Genomic DNA, 19,725 nt, shown 5'->3' on the forward strand with positions numbered 1-19,725 from the left:
ATCCAAAACGAAAGCAGGCAGCCCTTGAGGAGAGAATGATTCAGGAGAGAATAGAGAGGCTCGAAGAACATGAACGTCAGTTACAGAAACAAATGCAGAAGCATGAAGCTGAAAAGGAAGCAGAGAGAGAACAACTTAAAGCTGCGCTTAGACAAGAATTGATGAGGGAAGTTGAAACAATGATGGCACCTTATCGTCAGGCTTAACTGGGAGAGGTAACCAGAACATGATTTGTGCCTGTTTATTTCTGTTGTGTTATAAATTTGCATAATCTCACTTATATCTAGCCTCCCCTCTTTTAAATCCGCAGCATACCCCGGCAAACAACAATAATACAACTGAAGTTGATGCTAGGACCAGCGATGATAACATTGAAACAAGGCCAGTACTGCATAGCCAAGAAACTAGGAACCAAGTATCGACAATAATTGGATGTGATTGAAAATATATATACATATGTCGCTAATCTCTTGCCTGCCCGCTTTTAAATTATGCAGCATACCTCTCAAACCAACAATAATACAACTCCCGATGAAGCTGGGAGGACTGAGGAAAACCTTGCTGCAACACAAGTAGTGCATAGTCAAGAAGCAGCAAACCAGGTAACAACATCGAACAAGCATTCAAACCTTGATTGTTTTTTGCATTATATTTCAGCTAACATTGTTCCAAGACCTTCATTAAGATCCAGAATGCTCCAACCACCATTGTCATAATCAGAAATAGCACTTCGACTCCAACCAGAAATGCTAAAACTGCCAACATTGCAAAGAGTATGTTCAATGATAATCACGGTAAAGGTGTGGGAGCTGTTGCAGGATCCACATCATACATTAGTAAACAATAGCTTATATCTAGTGCTAAAACACGAGCAAGCAAAAAGAAAGTACAACTGGTACGAACTGGAATTGTGCTCTCAATATTGCTGCATATTGATTCCAAGACAAAGTAGCTTCACAAGTTTTAATTCACTTGTTTGTTTCTCTTCGCTTCAGCAGGCCAGTGAAGCTACGGAGGGGCAATAAGACTCAAGGTTTCCTACAGGTTACAAGCAGACCTTGAAGCAAAGTTGATTATCATGAATGCTGGGATGGGAGATGAATGGAGAAGAGTATTTTCATGTGTCGAATATTCTGTTTTATCATGAATGGTGTGCATGAACGATGGATTGATTTAATTAATGATATATATGTGGCATCAATTATTGTTTTGGATTTTCCGTTTTAGCCGACGACCAACAAGCATATGATGACAACATATTTTTCGTTGCGATATCCATTGAGGATATAACCATGACCCATATTGTGTGGCAATACCCTGTACGCATATAACCATGACATACTCCGGTGCGATATGGTTGAAGCATATCACGACGGCATGTACATCATTGCGATACCTTGCACCCGCTATTGCAATGATTTCACATTGTTGCTATATCCATTGAGCGTATAACCACGACATATATCGTTGCGATATGGTTGAAGCATATAACCACTGTTAAACATCATTGTGATACCTTGTACCACCTATTGTAATAATTTCACGTCGTTGCTATATCCATTGAGCGTATAACCATGACACATTTCGTGGCAATATGGTTGAAGCATATAATGATGGCACATACATCGTTGCGATACCTTGTACGCCTATTACGATGCTTTCTCGCCATTGCGATATCCATTGAGCATATAGCGATGACCCATATTTCGTTGGGATATGGTTTATGCATATAGCCACTACTAGTATTTCGTTGAGATAGCCTATTAGCATATTGCAACAACATAGGTCTCGTATTGCAAAAATGTAGGGATCACTTTTGTACCAGTACCTTCCAGTATTGATGCTTGTGAAGTACCCATCCTTTTTAATCCTTGGTTCCCTCTTGTTCCCTCCCAAATCATATCAATCACAGTGGAATAATACAACAGCTCGATTTATGCCATGCCCTGATGAGTTATACTGCAGCTCAATAATTTCTCTTAGACATCCATAAAATTCAAATGGCTCACTGTTATGAAAGCCTGTAGCCGATACCACCAACAAGACATGCTGAATATTTTCTTCCTCGCTTGTCTGGTAAAGCTGATAGTGCATATAGGTTCTTGGAGACCTCTCCTTCAGACATCTTTTCAATCTGTACAACAAAACTATAGTTTTATATATAGATCGCCAACTAATACAAGTTTGTTCTGAAAAAGCAGAAAACTTACATGCAATTCAAAACATCGGCAAATTCTTTTTGAATTCTATGATCAATAACCTGGTCCGACACACCTTCCACTTTTAACTGATCCCTGTATATCCTGCAAAAACACATCGATCAGAAAATTAGACAAAAATAATTTCAGTACAATCACTACATGATGGATTACATACCTGATATATGGCTCAACCTCTTCGCAATTGTTTAGCACATACCAAACCAGCTTGTTGTAATCCGAATCAAGGAACAAAGTCTTCGCTTCTCCAAGTACATCAACATTGTGCTGGAAACAAGATAAATCGCCTTCTCATAACAAATCAGCATTCTCTCTGTTCCTACCCTCCTGATTGAATCATGTGTCAACATCATCATCCGCAACGCACCCTGAGCAAAATGTCAAGGCCTCATTAGCAACATATGCTTCTGCAATGGATCCTTCAGGCCTAGCCATGTTTCTCACGAAACGCTTCAATGTGCATAGCCTTGTTTCGATGGGATACATCCATCCATATTATACTGGGCCTTTTAGGATTGCTTCCTTAGGTAAATGGACAGCCAAGTGCACCATAACATCTAAGAATGCAGGAGGGAAAATTTTCTCAAGCTTGCACAAAATTAATGGGATATCTATTTTCAATTTCTTCAAAACATCCAACTTCATAGTGTTGCAACATAGTTGCCCAAAGAAGTTTCCTAATCCCAAAACAGTTGAGTATGTATTTATCCATTAAACCTCGAAGGGAAGTAGGCAAAGTCCTTTGGAGTAGGATGTGACAATCATGAGTTATTAGTCTTTGGATTTTGCATCCATTAGTGGCAATACATCTTGATAAGTTAGAAGCATATCCATCTCAGAACCTGACTTATAAAATTACAAAACACCTTATGTTGCTTTTACCCATTGTATATGGAGCTTCTGGCATTTTGCATGACTCTCCTTCTGTAGTATTCACCATATGTAGATGTGGTCTAATGCCCATCTCTTCCAAATCAACCCTATCATTGATCGTGTCCTTTGTCTTCCCAGCAATTTTAAGCAACGTTCCAATAAGGTTTTCGTATATGTTTTTCTCAATGTGCATGACATCAAGATTATGTGGCAGCTTCAAACTTATCTGATACGGTAAGTTAAACAAACAAACCCTTCGGCTCCAACACTGTTCAGGTTCCCGCTTCCTTCTCTGACCTTGAGGAGGATTTCCTGGTTTAACATCTTTAAAATTCTCTAGTTGCTGCTGAAGCTCCTAGTAGTAAACTACTCTGACCTCTCTTAGTTTTCAGTATTACCATCAAACTCTGCTTTCCTTCTTCTCCATGGATGGTTAGTTGGAAGGAAATGACAGTGGCCAATATAACATATCTTGTTCTTCAATCTCCTTGAGCAAGGATCCTTATCACAACGCACACAGGCATAATAAACTTTCATGACTAGCCCCGCCAATATGATCAGTGCTGGATAATCATGTATGCACCAAATAACTGCAGCATGTAGTTTAAAGGATTGATGACTACAAGCATCGTATGCATCAACACCCTTCTAAAGGTCCAACAGCTCATCTATGAGAGAATGCAAGAAGACATCAAAATCCTTTGATGGAGAACTCGGCCCAGGGATCAATAATGCCATCATGAAGTTTGATTCTTCCATGCATACCCATGGTGGCATGCTATACGGCACAACAAATACTGGCCACATACTATATGAGTTGGTCATGTTGCCAAATGGATTGAAACCATCGGTTGCAAGGCCAAGTCTAATGTTCCTAGCATCTTTTGCAAATTCTGGCCAATTGTTATTGAAGTCATTCCATGCCTCACCATCAGCTGGATGGCTAAGCTCATTTTCCATCGGTTTTCGCTTTAACTTGTGCCATTGTGCATGCTTTGCGGTTTTTGATAAAAGAAACATCCTATTCAGCCTTGAAACCAGCGGAAAATGCCTCAATACCTTTTGTGGAACGCGCTTCTTGTTGTCTGCATCTTTCCATCTTGAATTCGCTTCACAATATACTGGGCACACATCATGTTTCTCTAGTGTCTTGCGAAATAATACACAATTATTTTTGCAAATATAGATAGATTAATAGCCAAGTCACATGGCACAAATGTACTTCATTGCGTCATCATAAGATGTCGGAACACATGCTCCTGGGAAAGAAAGGGATAACACCTTCAGAAGCGCATTGAATGTGACATTGCTGATCTGATAGAAAGACTTGATATATATGAAGTAACTTCACAACAAATGTAAATTGTGTATATTTAGATCCCGGTGGCACCTTACATTTTATATGTTCCTTTATACATTCCAACATTTTTCCTTCAAGCTCTTTAGCGTGGCACATGTCGGCTATCATTTTAGTGACTTCATCCTCCTCCATACCCAATATGTGTTCGTTTTCCTAAACCATTTCCTGATCACTATCTTCTTGTAGAACTGCATTATCCACAACCCCTCATCCGGTAGAATTGCAATTTCCTCAATCCCATCATCCTGCAGAATTGCATTTTTCTGAACCCCATTATCCTGTAGATTTGCATTTTCCTAAACCCTATTCTTGAATGTTTCTCCATGATGGATCCACCTAGTGTTGGTGCTTGCCATCCATTCATAAGTAAGTGCAGGTTCACCACATCTACAGTACATCTAGACTGATTCAGACATCCATGACACGAGTATAGTTTTTGTTCATTGTTAGAGTATCTACTTTTAACAAATTCCATGAAATCAGTGACCCCTTTCTCATGCTCGGGAGTATATAGTTGACAACCGTGTATCCAACATCTATCCATATGGGAAATTTTGGCGAATTCAACTCAAAATTACTGACCAAATTGATGCGCCGCGGAAAGCACTAGATTTGAGCTGTCGTAGGACTAAGCCGCCACGGGGAGGCGCAGATCTCCGCCGAGCCTTCTCTCTGTTCTTCTTTATTCCCTGTCGTGAGAGTGCGGCACGTTTTTCATTTTATTTTGCCGCCCTATTTATTAGCTTAAACTTACATGTGGGACCCTCGCTGGTTTATGACGTTTTCACGAAGCTTATATCATCACAAAACCACCATGTAACAGCGAGTGATGATTTTTTTTGCTATAGTGGCAACTTTTATGACGTTCCGTAACTTTGTCACTAAATTTTCTCAGATGTGAAACTTTATAACGTTTTCAGCCAGAAATGTAATAGATCTATGACGAGAACAAATGTGTCATAAAATTTTCATCATAGATCAACACATTTCTTGTAGTGAAAGTTTCGGTGGGTGAGAGCTTGGGACAAATTTATGGATCAGGATAAGTTTATGGACCTGGATCAGAACTCGGGACAAGTTTAAGGACTTTAATGTGCATTTTGAGAGTACCGGTGTCACGATGGGAGCTCAGGACTATTATATGGATCTTGAGAGTACCGGGACCGGATGAGAACTTGCAGTAAGTTTAAGGACCGCTACAGTTTCTTCTCTTTCACTTGCATGTGCAGTTGGCATGGACATAAAAGCAGGGATAGCTGGTGCCTCAGCATTACTAAACTTAGTTGAACTTTTCTAAATATAGAAAGAAGAAAGTGAACCATTAGTCTACACATTTTCATTTATTTTTCTCGATCTGGTGGCAGTATTTCTGCTTTGTAGGCCTCTACGCACGGCCTGGTCTCCAGCAACTAAATCCCTTTCCCCCGACTTCACCTTCTCTTCATTTCATCTTTGTGGAAGGCTGCAAGCGCTCAACCCATGGGGCCTTCACGCCGTGGCAATGACGGCGCCACCACGAGCCTCGCGCTCCTCCTCCTCCTGTCGTCTGTCTTCATCTGCTCCCAATCCATCCAGCTCCCCAAATCCACCATCTACAACACCACCGTCGCTGGCAAGCAGTTTACCACATTCTACTTCACCGATTTCGACGGCAAACAGCAGCTGCAGCAACCCGGCATCCTGATATTCTCCAGCAACTCCTCTATCAGCCAGGGCGCGCTTCAGATCACCCCGGACACCGGCAACGCCGCTTCCAGCTTCCTCGTCAACCAGACCGGCCGCGTCTTCTTCCCCTCCCCGTTCGCCCTCTGGGCCTACATGGCTTCTTCCAACTCCCCCGATGGCAAGCACATCGCCTCCTTCAACACATCCTTCATGTTCAACCTCTTTCGGACGAACCTCTCCATCAAGGGAGAAGGCCTGACGTTCCTCATCGCGTCCGGCAATGACGAGCCACCGCCCGGAAGCTACGGCGGGTACCTGGGCCTCACCAACGCATCCACGGACGGCCGCGCCACCAACGGGTTCGTCGCCGTGGAGCTGGACACGGTGAAGCAGTCCTACGACCCCGACGACAACCACGTCGGGCTCAACGTCAATGGCGTCCGCTCCACCTACGCCACCCCGCTCGCCCCCCATGGCATACAGCTCGCTCCCACCAACATCAGCAGCGGCACCTACAACGCCTGGGTCGAGTACGATGGCACCACCCGGCACATCTCGGTGTACATGTCCGCAGACGAAAGCAAACCGGCTACCGCCGTGCTCAACGCATCGGTGGATCTCTCCAGGATCCTCCTCGGACGGAAGGCCTTCTTCGGCTTCTCGGCATCCACTGGCGTCCACTACCAGCTCAACTGCGTGCTCCAGTGGATGATGACGGTTGAGACGCTTGACGACAACGACAACGGCAGTGGGGCCAAGAAAACATCGTCTGGTTGGAAGGCCAGTGTGATCACTGGTGTGTCGTGCGGCGCCTTGACCGTGACGCTCGGGCTGCTTGCTGCCCTGCTGTACATCAAGAAGAAGAGGAAGAAGGACCGGGAGGGCACGATCTCGCTGTTCAACAACACCATCGGCCTGATGACCATCCCAGGGCTGCCCAAGGTGTTCGACTACAAGGAGCTGAGCAAAGGGACGAATGATTTCGACGAGAAGATGAAGCTAGGGCAGGGTGGATATGGCGTGGTGTACCGGGCCACCGTGCCTATGAAAGATGGGGATAACATGGAGGTTGCAGTGAAGCGGTTCTCTGGGGCCAATACCAAGGGCCAGGAGGACTTCCTTGCCGAGCTAAGCATCATCAACCGCCTCCGCCATCGGAATCTTGTCAAGCTCGTCGGTAAGGAATTCATTTTCCTCTACTCGTTCAAACTTTTTTACTTTGGAATCCATTATTACTTCCTTATCTACTGGTAAATTACAAAAAACTGAGACTTTTTTCCCCCATTTTCCTAACAATCTAACTTGCTACGTGTACTTTATCCACTCAATCGCGGCTTATCTAACTAAGGTCCCGTTTGGTAGGACTTCTCAAAGTGCTTCTCCACCAACTTTTGGTGAAGCCCTACCAAAGGGCTAATTTCAAAACGGCTTCACCACCAAAGTCGGGGAGAAGCCGCAAAACGGCTTACACTAGAGAGGAGAAGCCGAAAAAAGTAGCTTCACCGGCTTCTCCTCTCTCTCTCCAAACATTAAGTGATCATAAAATTACATATATTGCCATTGAGAAGCCGTTTTACCAAACGTTTTGCAAAACAGCTTCAACTTCACTAAAAAAGCCACTCCACCGAAGAAGCCGAAGCCGAAGCCGTTTTATGAGAAGGCGAAGCTCTACGAAACGGGACCTAACTAGGATAAGAATTAGTGACACCTTGCCATTTCGATGCAAAAAGAATATGGCTTAGCTGTACAAAACGCGTTATACCAGACTAACAAAGAATATCGTTGACGTACCCTTCCAGCAACTAGAATGGCCGGCAAAGACTAATCCGTACTGCAAGGGGAAAAGTAGTCACTAAAATATGTGGACAAGAGGAAAAACCCGAGTTCTTCATATCACTAATAAACAATACAATAGTAAGGAAACATCATTTGGTCACATCTCACAACTAACCTGGTAAACAGGGACAAAACTTTATTTCCCATACCTTTGCCATCACTATTGTCGTCTACACATACCTTCTTCATCATATGTTTAAAAACTGAGGGAGTGAGTATAACAATGGGTATGACAGACCAATAATGTTATCTCTTGATTGGTTGAACAATCAGAGCTGAATTATTGCTCCCAAAGACAAATCTACTTCAATTCAATTCTCACGTCTCAAACAGTCAAACTGACTAACCAGTTTCTTAAATGAAAACTCAATTGACATTGACACATTTGGCAGGCTGGTGCCACCATAACGGCGTGCTGATGCTGGTGTACGACTACATGCCCAACGGCAGCTTGGACAAACATATCTTCGGCGGCAAGGATGCCCCGGCCCTCAACTGGGACCAGCGCTACAACGTGGTCGCCGGCATTGCGTCGGCTCTGAACTACGTCCACCACGAGTACGACCAGATGGTTGTCCACCGGGACATCAAGCCGTCGAACATCATGCTAGATTCTTCCTTCAACGCCCGGCTTGGCGACTTCGGCCTCGCCCGCGCCCTCGAGTCCGGCAAGTCCTCCTACACCGACATGATCGGTGTCCCGGGGACGCTAGGCTACATCGCTCCAGAGTGCTTCCACACAGGCAGGGCGACGAGGGAGTCGGACGTGTTCGCCTTCGGCGCCGTGATCCTGGAGATCGTCTGCGGCCGCCGCATCTCCTGCAACAGCCCCGGCGGGTTTGGCCAGCTGCTGGAGTGGGTGTGGAGGCTCCATGGCGAGCGCCGCGTCCTGGATGCCGTCGATCCGAGGCTGGCCGGCGAGTTCGACGAGGAGGACGCCGAGAGGCTCCTGCTGCTGGGCCTGGCGTGCAGCCACCCTAACGCCGGGGAGCGGCCGAAGACGAAGGCCATCATGCAGAATCTGACGCGTTCCGTGCCACCCTTCGCCGTGCCGCTGGCCAGGCCGGCGTTTATGTGGCCGGTGGGGCTGGATGTGAACGTCGACGAGGATGCCGAGACGACACAAATGTCGCATCCTACAGCCACTACCACGATGGTCGTAGAGGTGGACCCAGAAATAGGAGGTGAGCACGGAGCACCCACATCGGCCGAGAAGGATGCGTCCACGAGGTGAGGCCGGAGCAGGGTGCAGGTGCAGTGGCTTGCGCCGGCCCAGCAGGACGCCCCGATGGCTCACCTGGACATGGGTGAGATCAAGGCGAGGCTCAGTGGTGCGACTTGTTACGCGTGGTGAAGAGGCGAACGTCATTGACAAACGGAGAATGAGGCGAACGAATTGAACAAAACGATAATGACAAACGATAATGAGAATGAGGCTCATCATATTTTTCAGTGTTTGTAGCATGTACAGTCCTTATACTATCTCATGCACTACCGGAAACCGAGCTAATGCCAAGTGTTTTTCCATTTGCCGAGTGCAAACTGTCGCGCACTCGGCAAAATGCATATTTGCCGAGTGTATCAAAATAAACACTCGGCATTAAAAAAACACTCGGCAAAACACACGTTTGCCGAGTGTCAAAAAAAACACTCGACAAAACGCGACTATTACACTCGGCAAAACGCCACACTCGGCAAAGCTATATCACGTGACAAGCACGCGCGGCCGCCGTTATGCTGTGGGGCCGCCGTTTGCACTTTGCCGAGTGCCCGTTAGCGGCACACGACGAACCGTTGCTTTGCCGAGTGTCGGTCCCAGCGGCACTCGGCGAACCGTAGCTTGGCCGAGTGTCGGTCCCAGCGGCACTCGGCGAATCGTAGCTTTGCCGAGTGTTTTTTGTAGACACTCGGCGAAATAGTAATTTTTTTCCTCCCCTGCCCTCCAAACTTTTTCCACTCTCCACACACAACATGTGATACTACATGTTCAAATTTCATATATTTTTGGATTAGTTTGCTATATTTAATAAATTTATAGCACATATAGGATTTTTTCGGTTACGGGCAAATTTGAACTGCAAGTGTTTTAAATAATGGAATAAGTTCAGTGGAAAAATCTGATTCATGTTAGTGAGTCCACTCTGGGGCCTTACCCAGAAAATTAAAAGGAATTTCGAACATCTTGGTCACAAAATACGACCACAAACGTGTGGTCCAATGATTTATAAATTCTAGAAAAAACAAACGAACTCTGAAAATCACGAGATTTCTCAAGATCTCATGATGTCATCCATGGAGACTTTGGAAAAAAATTGAGAAGGTTTCGCACCTTCTGTCACGTACGACGCTAACAAATCGGAGTATCTCGAGAGAATAGTCTAGAAGTTCATAATGAACTGTTAAGATTTGGAGTCAAAGTGCCGGTCGAATTAGAGTTTGACTTCGAAACTTTTTGTATAGGCAATGGACAATATAGATTGGTTCCTTTCAAATTTTGAGAATTTTTCGTATCCGTTTGATAATTTTAATGTATTAACTCCAATTATAGATTTTAAATTGAGATAAATTAAATTTGAGCTATAACTGCCTAAAATAATGGAACAATATTGATAGAAAAATCAAATATGTATAGTTAAGTGAATTTGACCATGTTTTTTGAAGTACATCGAACAAATTTAGTAAAACACGTTAGATGTGGTAGATATACATGAAATATAAAAGGACTTTGCCGAGTGTATCTATGTTTGCCGAGTGTTTCCCAAAATACACTCGGCAAACACGGAGTACGGGCCCACCAACAGCGCATATACGGTTCCCCAGGTGTGTAAAAAAATAAAAAAAAAGTTTGCCGAGTGCTCTGGATCTGGGCACTCGGCAAAAGCAAGTTTGCCAGTGTTCTGGATCTGGGCACTCGGCAAACTCAGTGAGGCGCAGACTGTATAGCACCGGTGGCACAGTACGCGCAAACCATTTTCCAAAACTTGACACCGCCGCCTGCCCCGTACGCGCGGCCGCCGCACCCGCCACCGCCGCCGCACCCGCCGCCGCCGCCCCTCCGCCCCGGCCGCCCCTCCCCTACCCGCGGCCCTCCCGCTCCAGACCCCGGCGCCCCTCCGCCCCGGCCGACCCCGGGCGCCCCTCCGCCCCGGCCGGCCGCCCCTTCGCCCCGGCAGGCCGCCCCTCCACCGGCCGGTGGCCCTTCACCGGCCGGCCGCCCCTCCCCCAGCCGGCGGCCCTCCCCCGGCTGGCCAGCTCTCCCCTAGCGGCCCTCCACCCCGGCTGGCCAGCTCTCCTCCGGCCGGCCAGCTCTCCCCTAGCGGCCCTCCACCCCGGCCGGCCAGCTCTCCTCCGGCCGGCTCTCCCGGTAATTTATTATTTTGAAATTAGAAATTATTAGAAATTAAGAATTAGGAATTAGAAATTAGAAATTCTATTTTGAAATTAGGAATTAGGATTTAGGAATTAGGTATTAGAAATTAGAAAATGACTTTACTTTTAGAGATGAATTAGAAAATGACTTTCTTTTAGAAAAGATAGGGAGGTGGTATTGTAAGGACTTTGCTTTTAGAGATAAATTAGAAAATGACTTTCTTTTAGAGAAGATAGAAGGTGGTATTGTAAGGAGTTTAATTTTAGAGATGAATTAGAAAATGATTTTCTTTTAGAGATGAATTAGAAAAGGACTTTGTAAGTTAAAATCCATGTCGATATAATGCTATTGTACCAAACACTTGCAATAAATGTGGTTGTCGGCCATTGTGCCATCACTTTGGTGAGAATGTGGTTGTCGGCCATCGTGCCATTTTTTTTGTTGCAGGTTTTGGTAAAACCTCCCCGTGCAGGGGAGGTGCTGCCGAAATTTCGACTTAACAGTACAATGTTCTTTTCTTGCAGGAGAGGCTCACAAGGACCGTCCTCGACTCGTCACTTTGCAAGATAGCAAGGTGAGGCATCTTACACTTCTCTTTCCGTTTGATGTTCGTATATCACGTAACCTAGTTAGGCGTCTCCCGTTCGAAAGAGATATGGTTGCAAATATGCAAATATTTGCATATTTATAACCGTATCTATTTCGAATTGTCCATGTTTTTTGGACAGCTTGAGGATGTGTCGGTGCGGTTAGTTTCCATGCTCTACTTCGATCCATGACAGAGTTTTGGAAGCACCTTCCTGTTGTTCTCCGGATACACAATCTCCGATCCTGGACGTGTATTTGGAGAACAGCGGGGAGGTGCTGCCGAAATTCTATCACGGATCGGAGTAGGGCATGGAAACTAATTGCACCGACACATCCTCGGGTGGGATTAGGACCTATCTTTACCTATTAGACAGTGTAGGAACACGTAGGACCTATCTTCACCTATTACTCGCTGTTATGTTAGAGGATGGATGACCGTGAGTGGATGTACACGGGCCGCTCTAGTTAGGATTCATTGACCGATGAATGGATTGAAAAGACCGATGCATTCTTGGATCGGGCGTTTGCCAGGGTCAAAGGGGCTAGTGTCACTTGGTGTCCGTGCAGTAGATGTGCAAACATGCGTCGAAGAACCAAGCTAGAAATGGGCAAACATCTTGTGAAGAATGGATTTACGCTAGACTACACTAGGTGGATCTACCATGGTGAAGCCGATCATGGGAGAGATGAAGTGTTGAGACAACGCATCGAGGAATATGATGATGATGCCGGGGTGGGAGACATGTTAAATGACTATCATGAAGCACGGTTCGATGAGACACGTAGGGAGGACGAGCCAGAGACTACTGCAAAGGCATATTACAACATGTTGTCTGCGGCACAGCAACCCCTGCATTGTCATACCAAGGTTTCTCAACTTGATGCCATTGCACGCCTAATGGCCGTGAAGTCCCAGTTTAGCTTGAGTCGAGACGCCTTCGATGTTATGCTGACTGTTTTTGGCAGCCTACTCCCGGATGATCACATCTTGCCAAAGAGCATGTATGAGGCACAAAAACTCCTTCGTGCTCTTAAAATGCCATACGAGCAGATACATGCTTGTCCGAAGGGATGCATCTTATTTCGGAAAGAGTATGCGGAGGCTAAGTACTGTGTGAAGTGCGAGTCGTCTAGGTTTCTAGAGGTAGACTCTGGTGATGGTAAGAAGAGCCAGCTCGCAATCCCCGTGAAGATCCTACGGTACCTTCCTTTCATACCGAGGATCCAACGGCTTTACATGATAGAGAAATCCGTGAAACAGATGACATGGCATAAAAACGGACGTCGATACAATCCTGAGAGGCTGGTACACCCATCCGATGGTGAAGCCTGGATAACATTTGATGTCATTTATCATGAGAAATCTCTAGATGCTCGTAATGTACGTGTTGCGCTGGCAACAGATGGATTCAATCCATATGGAATGGCGGCTGCCTCGTATACCTGTTGGCCCATATTCGTTATCCCCCTGAATCTCCCCCCTGGCATCCTTTTTCAATGACAGAATATATTTTTATCGTTGATAATTCCAGAGCACCCGGGGAATAATATGAGTGTGTACATGGAGCCTCTGATTGATGATTTGGTCCGTGCTTGGGAGGAAGGGGTATGGACTTATGACCGAGCTACAAAGACGAACTTTAAGATGCATGCTTGGTACCATTACTCGCTGCATGACTTGCCGGCATATGGGATTTTTTGCGGATGGTGTGTTCACGGGAGGTTCCCATGCCCAGTTTGCAAGGCTTCTCTAAAGTTTATTTGGTTGACGAAGGGTGGCAAATATTCTTCGTTCGACAAACATCGACAATTCCTCCCTCCTGACCATCCTTTGAGACAAGACATTAAAAACTTTACGAGAGGTGTCGTAGTTGAAGACCTCGCACCGGAGATGATGATAGGAGCCGTGATTCGTGCGCAGTTAGACGCTCTCGAGGCTGCCAAGAAGCTGGTGAAGGATATGCACTACGAGTCGCGCATCCAGGCCATCATCGAATTCTACGCTCAACATAGAAATATGAAGGTCAAAAAAGAGGAGGCCGGGACAATGAACCTCACGAAGGACCAATTCATGGCGGTAAATAAAGAACGCTGATACTTACTTTATCCGATAATAATCACACTTAATTTTCTTTTTTCACATGTCACACTTGATGATGTAGGTGCCTGCGTGGTGGTGCCGGGCGCACATGCAGTGCTGGGAAAGGATAGTCGACGTGTGGGTTGAGCCCGGGTGGTTGGAGAACCACCTTGGTTGCCGTCAGCGGCATTTGATGATGCGAGGTGCATCACACCATCAGGGCAGCTTGAGCCTTGATGAGTATAGGGAAAAATGGGTATGTGAATTTATTTATTTTTGTCTAATGCTCAATTCAGCTAAATTTCTAATAATTTTGTATTTTTGCCGCAGTCGTCCTCACATGATGGCCAGCCTTGCTCCCAGTTCAAGGGATGGATTCTATCCAAAAAGGGTAAGGTAACGGCCAACATCGACGTGAACCTGGATGACCCGCTCGAGGTGTACTCCGATCCTAGCATCCACAGCCGCATCACCTCCTACACGGTGATGGCAAGGGAGATTCACGGGCCAGATTACGATCTGAGCACCCAGGATCTAGATGGAGAAGTGGTGATGAGAGTGGGAGGAGGGAAGAAGCATGGTCGCTATTGGATTGGCGATAGCGTAATCGACACGGCCTCTACTCCCACTCTCTCCCAGATCCGAGCAAGGAGCACGGATTCGAGCCCAGCGATACGCCCACGGCCGACCACTACACAGTTTCAGATGGAGGCTCTTCAGGTTCTTTCTATTTCATTCATCGTTCGTTGGTTGTTACGTACTTTACCTTTGCATTGTAATATTGCGATGAAAAATTGTAGGCCCAAGTGGAGAGGCAACAACAGGATAGGGAGGCGAGGGTTGAGCGGATGGTTCGGCAGAGGATGGAGGCGGAGCGGCAGAGGATGGATGAAGAACATCGGTTGAGGATGGAACAAATGCTTCAATACATGCAAAATTTTGCTACTACTACGAGTATGGGTACACCACTGCCACCGCCACCGATGATATTCCCTCCACCTCAATACATAAACCTGTGAGTCACTTGAACTTTAGTTTCAATACTTGACTTAGTTAGCTTAAACTTGACTTAGTTACCTCACAGATGACTTATTTAGCTCAAATGATATCAATCTTGTTCTCACACGTCTTCTTTTATGTGCAGAATCAATCGGTGGCTTCGAATTCCTAAGCTCAAGACCCAGATTTGATGCGGCCGTTTGCAGGGACGCCACCTCACTGACTTATGCATTGTTTGTGAACTTCTCGTTTAATCTCGAACATCTACTTGTGGAATTGTGGTTTGTTGAAACTAGAACATGTACTTGGTGATTTGTGTGCATGTGACCTAAAATATATGCCTGTGATGCTTATTATATGCCTGTGATGTAATATACATGCCTGTGATTTTTGTTTGAGAGGGGTCATTTATACGTAAGAAATAAATAAAACAGGGTAGGTTTTGCCACTTTGCTGAGTGTTGCACTCGGCAAAGGCCCGCTTTGCCGAGTGTTTTGGCTTTAACACTCGGCAAAATGACAACAAAATCTGACCTGGACGTGCCAGTTTGCCGAGTGCTCGCCCTTGGCACTCGGCAAACACGTGTACTTTGCCGAGTGTCTCTCCCCTGACACTCGGCAAAGCGGCCTTTCTACCTGACCTGGACGCGCACGTTTGCCGAGTGCTTCTTCCCTGGCACTCGGCAAACACCTGGACTTTGCCGAGTGCCTCTCGCCTGGCACTCGGCAAACATCTAATCTTTGCCGAGTGTCTCTCCATTGGCACTCGGCAAACAACTCGGCTTTGCCGAGTGCCTTTCTGTGAAGCACTCGGCAAACCTCCCGTTACCGTGCCGCGCCGTTCCTCCGTCTTCGCCGAAGGTGTTTTTTTGCCGAGTGTTTTCACACGCTCGGCAAATATCTTTGCCGAGTGCCTGACATTTGGCACTCGGCAAAGTTCTGTTCGCCATTAAAATTTTTGCCGAGTGCCTGATGCCGACTGTTACACTCGGCAAAGGCTTCGCCGAGTGTTTTTAGGCCATCGTCGAGTGCCCTTGGCACTCGGCATCTCCCCTGTTTCCCATTGAAAAATATGAAGTGATAGCTTGGACATTTTGGTAATACCGTATACCAGCCACCACCGAATTCTCTCATTTCTGCAAGAACCATGTGCTAGGAGGACGGATTGGAGTTTAATTTGGTTGGATTCTAACTTTGCATAGTATGGGCTCGTTGTGCTCGCAATTTGCTAAGGTATTCGTTCTCGTACTCCGCAAATAATTACATGTTGAGGAGCGAGAAACCAATGGACGAGGTTTACTTGTAACAGCTCGAAAATTCAAACTCAAAAATCGCTCCTTGGACGAGGTTTACTTGTAACAGCTCGAAAATTCAAACTCAAAAATCACTCAAAGGAGCGAGAAACCAATGGACGAGGTTTACTTGTAACAGCTCCAAAATTCAAACTCAAAAATCACTCGAATTTAAAAACTTCAAAATCTATTTTGAAATTAAAATCTAATTTCAAAATATTGAACTATTCTCGAGGTCAATTCCTTTGACATCTAAAAATCATCTTAAGCCTAACCTCCGTTATTCACTCATCGTTCCATCACCGCAACAAATTCATTCCTCTTATTCGCACAAACTGCACAAGCCAAGCTTGGCTCGCAAGCATCTCGTGCAAGCTAGGAAAAAAAACAAGACTTAGGCCACGTTCATTCTATCTTCCCCCCTGCTCCCTCCATCTTCCTCCCTGGCTGGTCACACACGCACCCAGCACTACTAGAGAACTGACTTTAGATCCCACCCCCTTTAGTCTCGGTTTAATTTCAACCCGGGAGAAAAGGGGGTGCGCCACGGTAGGCTGGAATGGGACGCACCTTTACTCTCGGTTCTTTTTTTGCAACCAGGACTACAGGCCACCCTTTAGTCTCGGTTAAAACGGCTAGTTTTCGGGCACCGACGGTGCCACCCTTCACCCCCGGTTGGAGCCACCAACCAGGACAAAAGATCCAACCTTTTATCATGGTTGGAGTTACCAACCGGGATAAACATTTTACTCCCGATTGGTAATTCCAACCGGGATAAAAGGTTGAAGCTTTTGTCCCGGTTGGCGTTATCAACCGGGAGAAACCACCAACCGGGACAAAAGCTCTAATCTTTTATCCTAGTTGGATTTACCAATCGGGGTAAAATCTTATCTACAAGTACCTTTTCTTCCTCATCCCCTCCACCAGCCCGAGCCACTCCGCTCCACAAAGACAGACCAACTCATCCTCTCCATGACACCGAAGCAAGCCTAGGGGAGGTGCTGCTGAAATCTTTTTTCCTCATTTCCGTGGGGATTTCACCCATCCAAAGTGTTGTGAAGGTTAGCTACTTCATGCTCCATTCATTTAGTGTTGTTAAGCTTTGTTTTATACTTTAGAGAGGAAGAAAAATTAGTTAGTTTGTTGTTAAGCATGTAGAGGATTTGTATTTATACATGTTTTTGAGCTACAGTGTGATGGATAGTTTGAATGTGAGGGAGAATGGACAGTAAATGTGAGATAGAATTGAGATTGTTTCAATTTTATGTATTAGGGAAAAATTAGAGTAAATGTGTTTTTAATACTCATAAATTGGCCATATAAATTGTAGGTGTAATTTGATACTTTAGTACTTTTCAGATAGAGGTATGCAATTTGCCATTTTTAGAAGAAGTACATTATGTGGGAAATATTAAATTTTTAATATTGAATTTTTTAATAGTTTAGTTATTTGTAAATTAAATATGAGCTAAATAATTTGTGTATTTCTATGTAAACTTTCAGCAATATTTGAGTTTATCGTACTATATGATGTTGTTTGCTTCTGAAATTTTAATTTGTGTATTTCTATTTAAAATTATAGCAATGTGATGGATAGTTTTATTGTAATCTATTTATTGATGGCTTGCATACTACGATGCAGATGGACCGGCAATGGAGCTATAACGCGGATAGGTGGAGCAAGGTCTTTATTGCTGGCATGAATCATTTTCTTGAAATGGCCAAAGCGAACAAGCCAGAGAACAGGTTCATATCTTGTCCATGCGCCCAATGCAGTAACCAGAAGTGCTATTCAAAGGCTTCCTGGAGGACTATTCACATCCACTTGTTTAGATACTGTTTCACAACTAACTATTTGGTTTGGACCCGTCACAGCGAAAGAGGGGTTGTAATGCAAGACGGTGAAGAGGGGGAGGATGATGACAACATTCCGGACTACGCTATAGGCCAATCTTTTGTAGATACTACAATGGGTGAGGCTGATGAAGATGAGTTTGCGGAAGATGGCTATACTGATGACCTCGGTCAAGTGCTTAGGGATGCACACAGAGATTCTAAAACTCAAAAGGAAGCATCAAAGTTACAATGCATGATAGATGATCATAGAAAATTGCTATATCCAGATTGCCAGGGAGGTCATAAAAAGTTTGGTACCACACTAGAATTTATGCAATGGAAGGTCAAAAATGGTGTGTCCGATAAGGCATTTCAGGGGATGTTGGAAATTGTCAAGAAGATTCTTCGCAAGAATAATGAATTGCCATCCACAACATATGAAGCTAAACAGATTGTTTGCCCTCTAGGATTGGAGGTTCAGAAGATACACGCATGCCCTAATGATTGTATCCTCTATCGCGGTGTTGAATACGAGGATCTGGATGCGTGTTCCGTGTGCAAAGCGCTGTGGTATAACATTAGGCAAGATGATCCTGGTGATGTCAAGGGGCAACCTCCTAGGAAGAGAGTTCCCGTGAAAGTGATGTGGTATTTCCATATAATACCATGCTTGAAGCACTTGTTCAGGAACAAGGCGAATGCTAAGTTGATGCGATGGCACAAAGAAGAACGTAAGGAAGATAAGATGCTGAGACACCCCGTTGATGGGGCTCAGTGGAGATCAATTGATAGAGCATTCCCGGAGTTTGAAGGTGATCCAAGGAACATAAGGTTTGGTTTAAGTACTGATGGATCCAATCCATTCGATGAGTTGAGTAGTGGTCATAGTACTTGGCCTGTGACCTTATGTATGTTTAACCTTCCTCCTTGGATGTGCATGAAACAGACATTCATTATGATGCCGACGCTTATTCAAGGCCCAAAGCAACCTGGCAACGACATTGATGTGTACCTAAGACCGTTGGTTGATGAACTTTTACAGCTCTGGAAGGAAGAAGGTGTTCGTGTGTGGGATGAGGATAAACAAGAGATGTTTAACCTGCGAGCACTGTTGTTCATAACCATCAGTGATTGGCCTGCACTAAGTAACCTTTTGGATAGACAAACAAGGGATATCAAGCCTGCACCCACTGCTTAGACGACACAGATAGCATGTATTTGAAGCACTGTAAGAAGGTAGTTTATATGGGTCATCGTTGATTTCTCCATGCTCACCACCAGCTGCGAGAATGCGGGATGCATTTCAAAGGGGCACCAGAAACTCGTAAAAAACCTTTACATCGTAATGGAAAATGTGTCTTTGAGATGATAAAGGATGTAAGGGTAGTATTTGGAAAAGGTCTTGGTAGCCAACCTGTTCCGAACAATGATGACGAACGTGCAGCCATGTGGAAGAAGTCAATATTTTGGGAGCTACCTTATTGGGAAACCCTAGATGTCCACAACGCAATAGACGTGATGCACCTAACAAAAAACCTTTGTGTGAATGTGCTAGGCTTCATGGGTGTTTATGGGCCCTCAAAAGATACACTGGCAGCACGACGGGAC

General features: G+C 45.2%; 1 protein-coding gene across 1 annotated transcript; it reads left to right on the forward strand.

The window, feature by feature from the left end:
• The first annotated feature begins 5,931 nt into the window (after nt 1-5,931).
• On the forward strand, nt 5,932-9,373 carry LOC101764650 (probable L-type lectin-domain containing receptor kinase S.5). Its single transcript, XM_004954876.3, has 2 exons — nt 5,932-7,294; nt 8,346-9,373. Exons 1-2 carry the CDS (start codon nt 5,932-5,934, stop codon nt 9,185-9,187), a joined length of 2,205 nt encoding a protein of 734 aa, XP_004954933.1. The 3' UTR covers nt 9,188-9,373.
• The last annotated feature ends 10,352 nt before the right edge of the window (nt 9,374-19,725 follow it).

This window comes from Setaria italica, chromosome I (genome assembly GCF_000263155.2).
Source record: "Setaria italica strain Yugu1 chromosome I, Setaria_italica_v2.0, whole genome shotgun sequence".
Taxonomy (NCBI): domain Eukaryota; kingdom Viridiplantae; phylum Streptophyta; class Magnoliopsida; order Poales; family Poaceae; genus Setaria; species Setaria italica.

Coding starts and splice junctions, on each gene's coding strand:
- LOC101764650 (XM_004954876.3), top strand. CDS start 5,932: ATGGGGCCTTCACGCCGTGGCAATGACGGCGCCACCACGAGCCTCGCG. Junction 7,295..8,345: donor GAATCTTGTCAAGCTCGTCG/GTAAGGAATTCA, acceptor CACATTTGGCAG/GCTGGTGCCACCATAACGGC.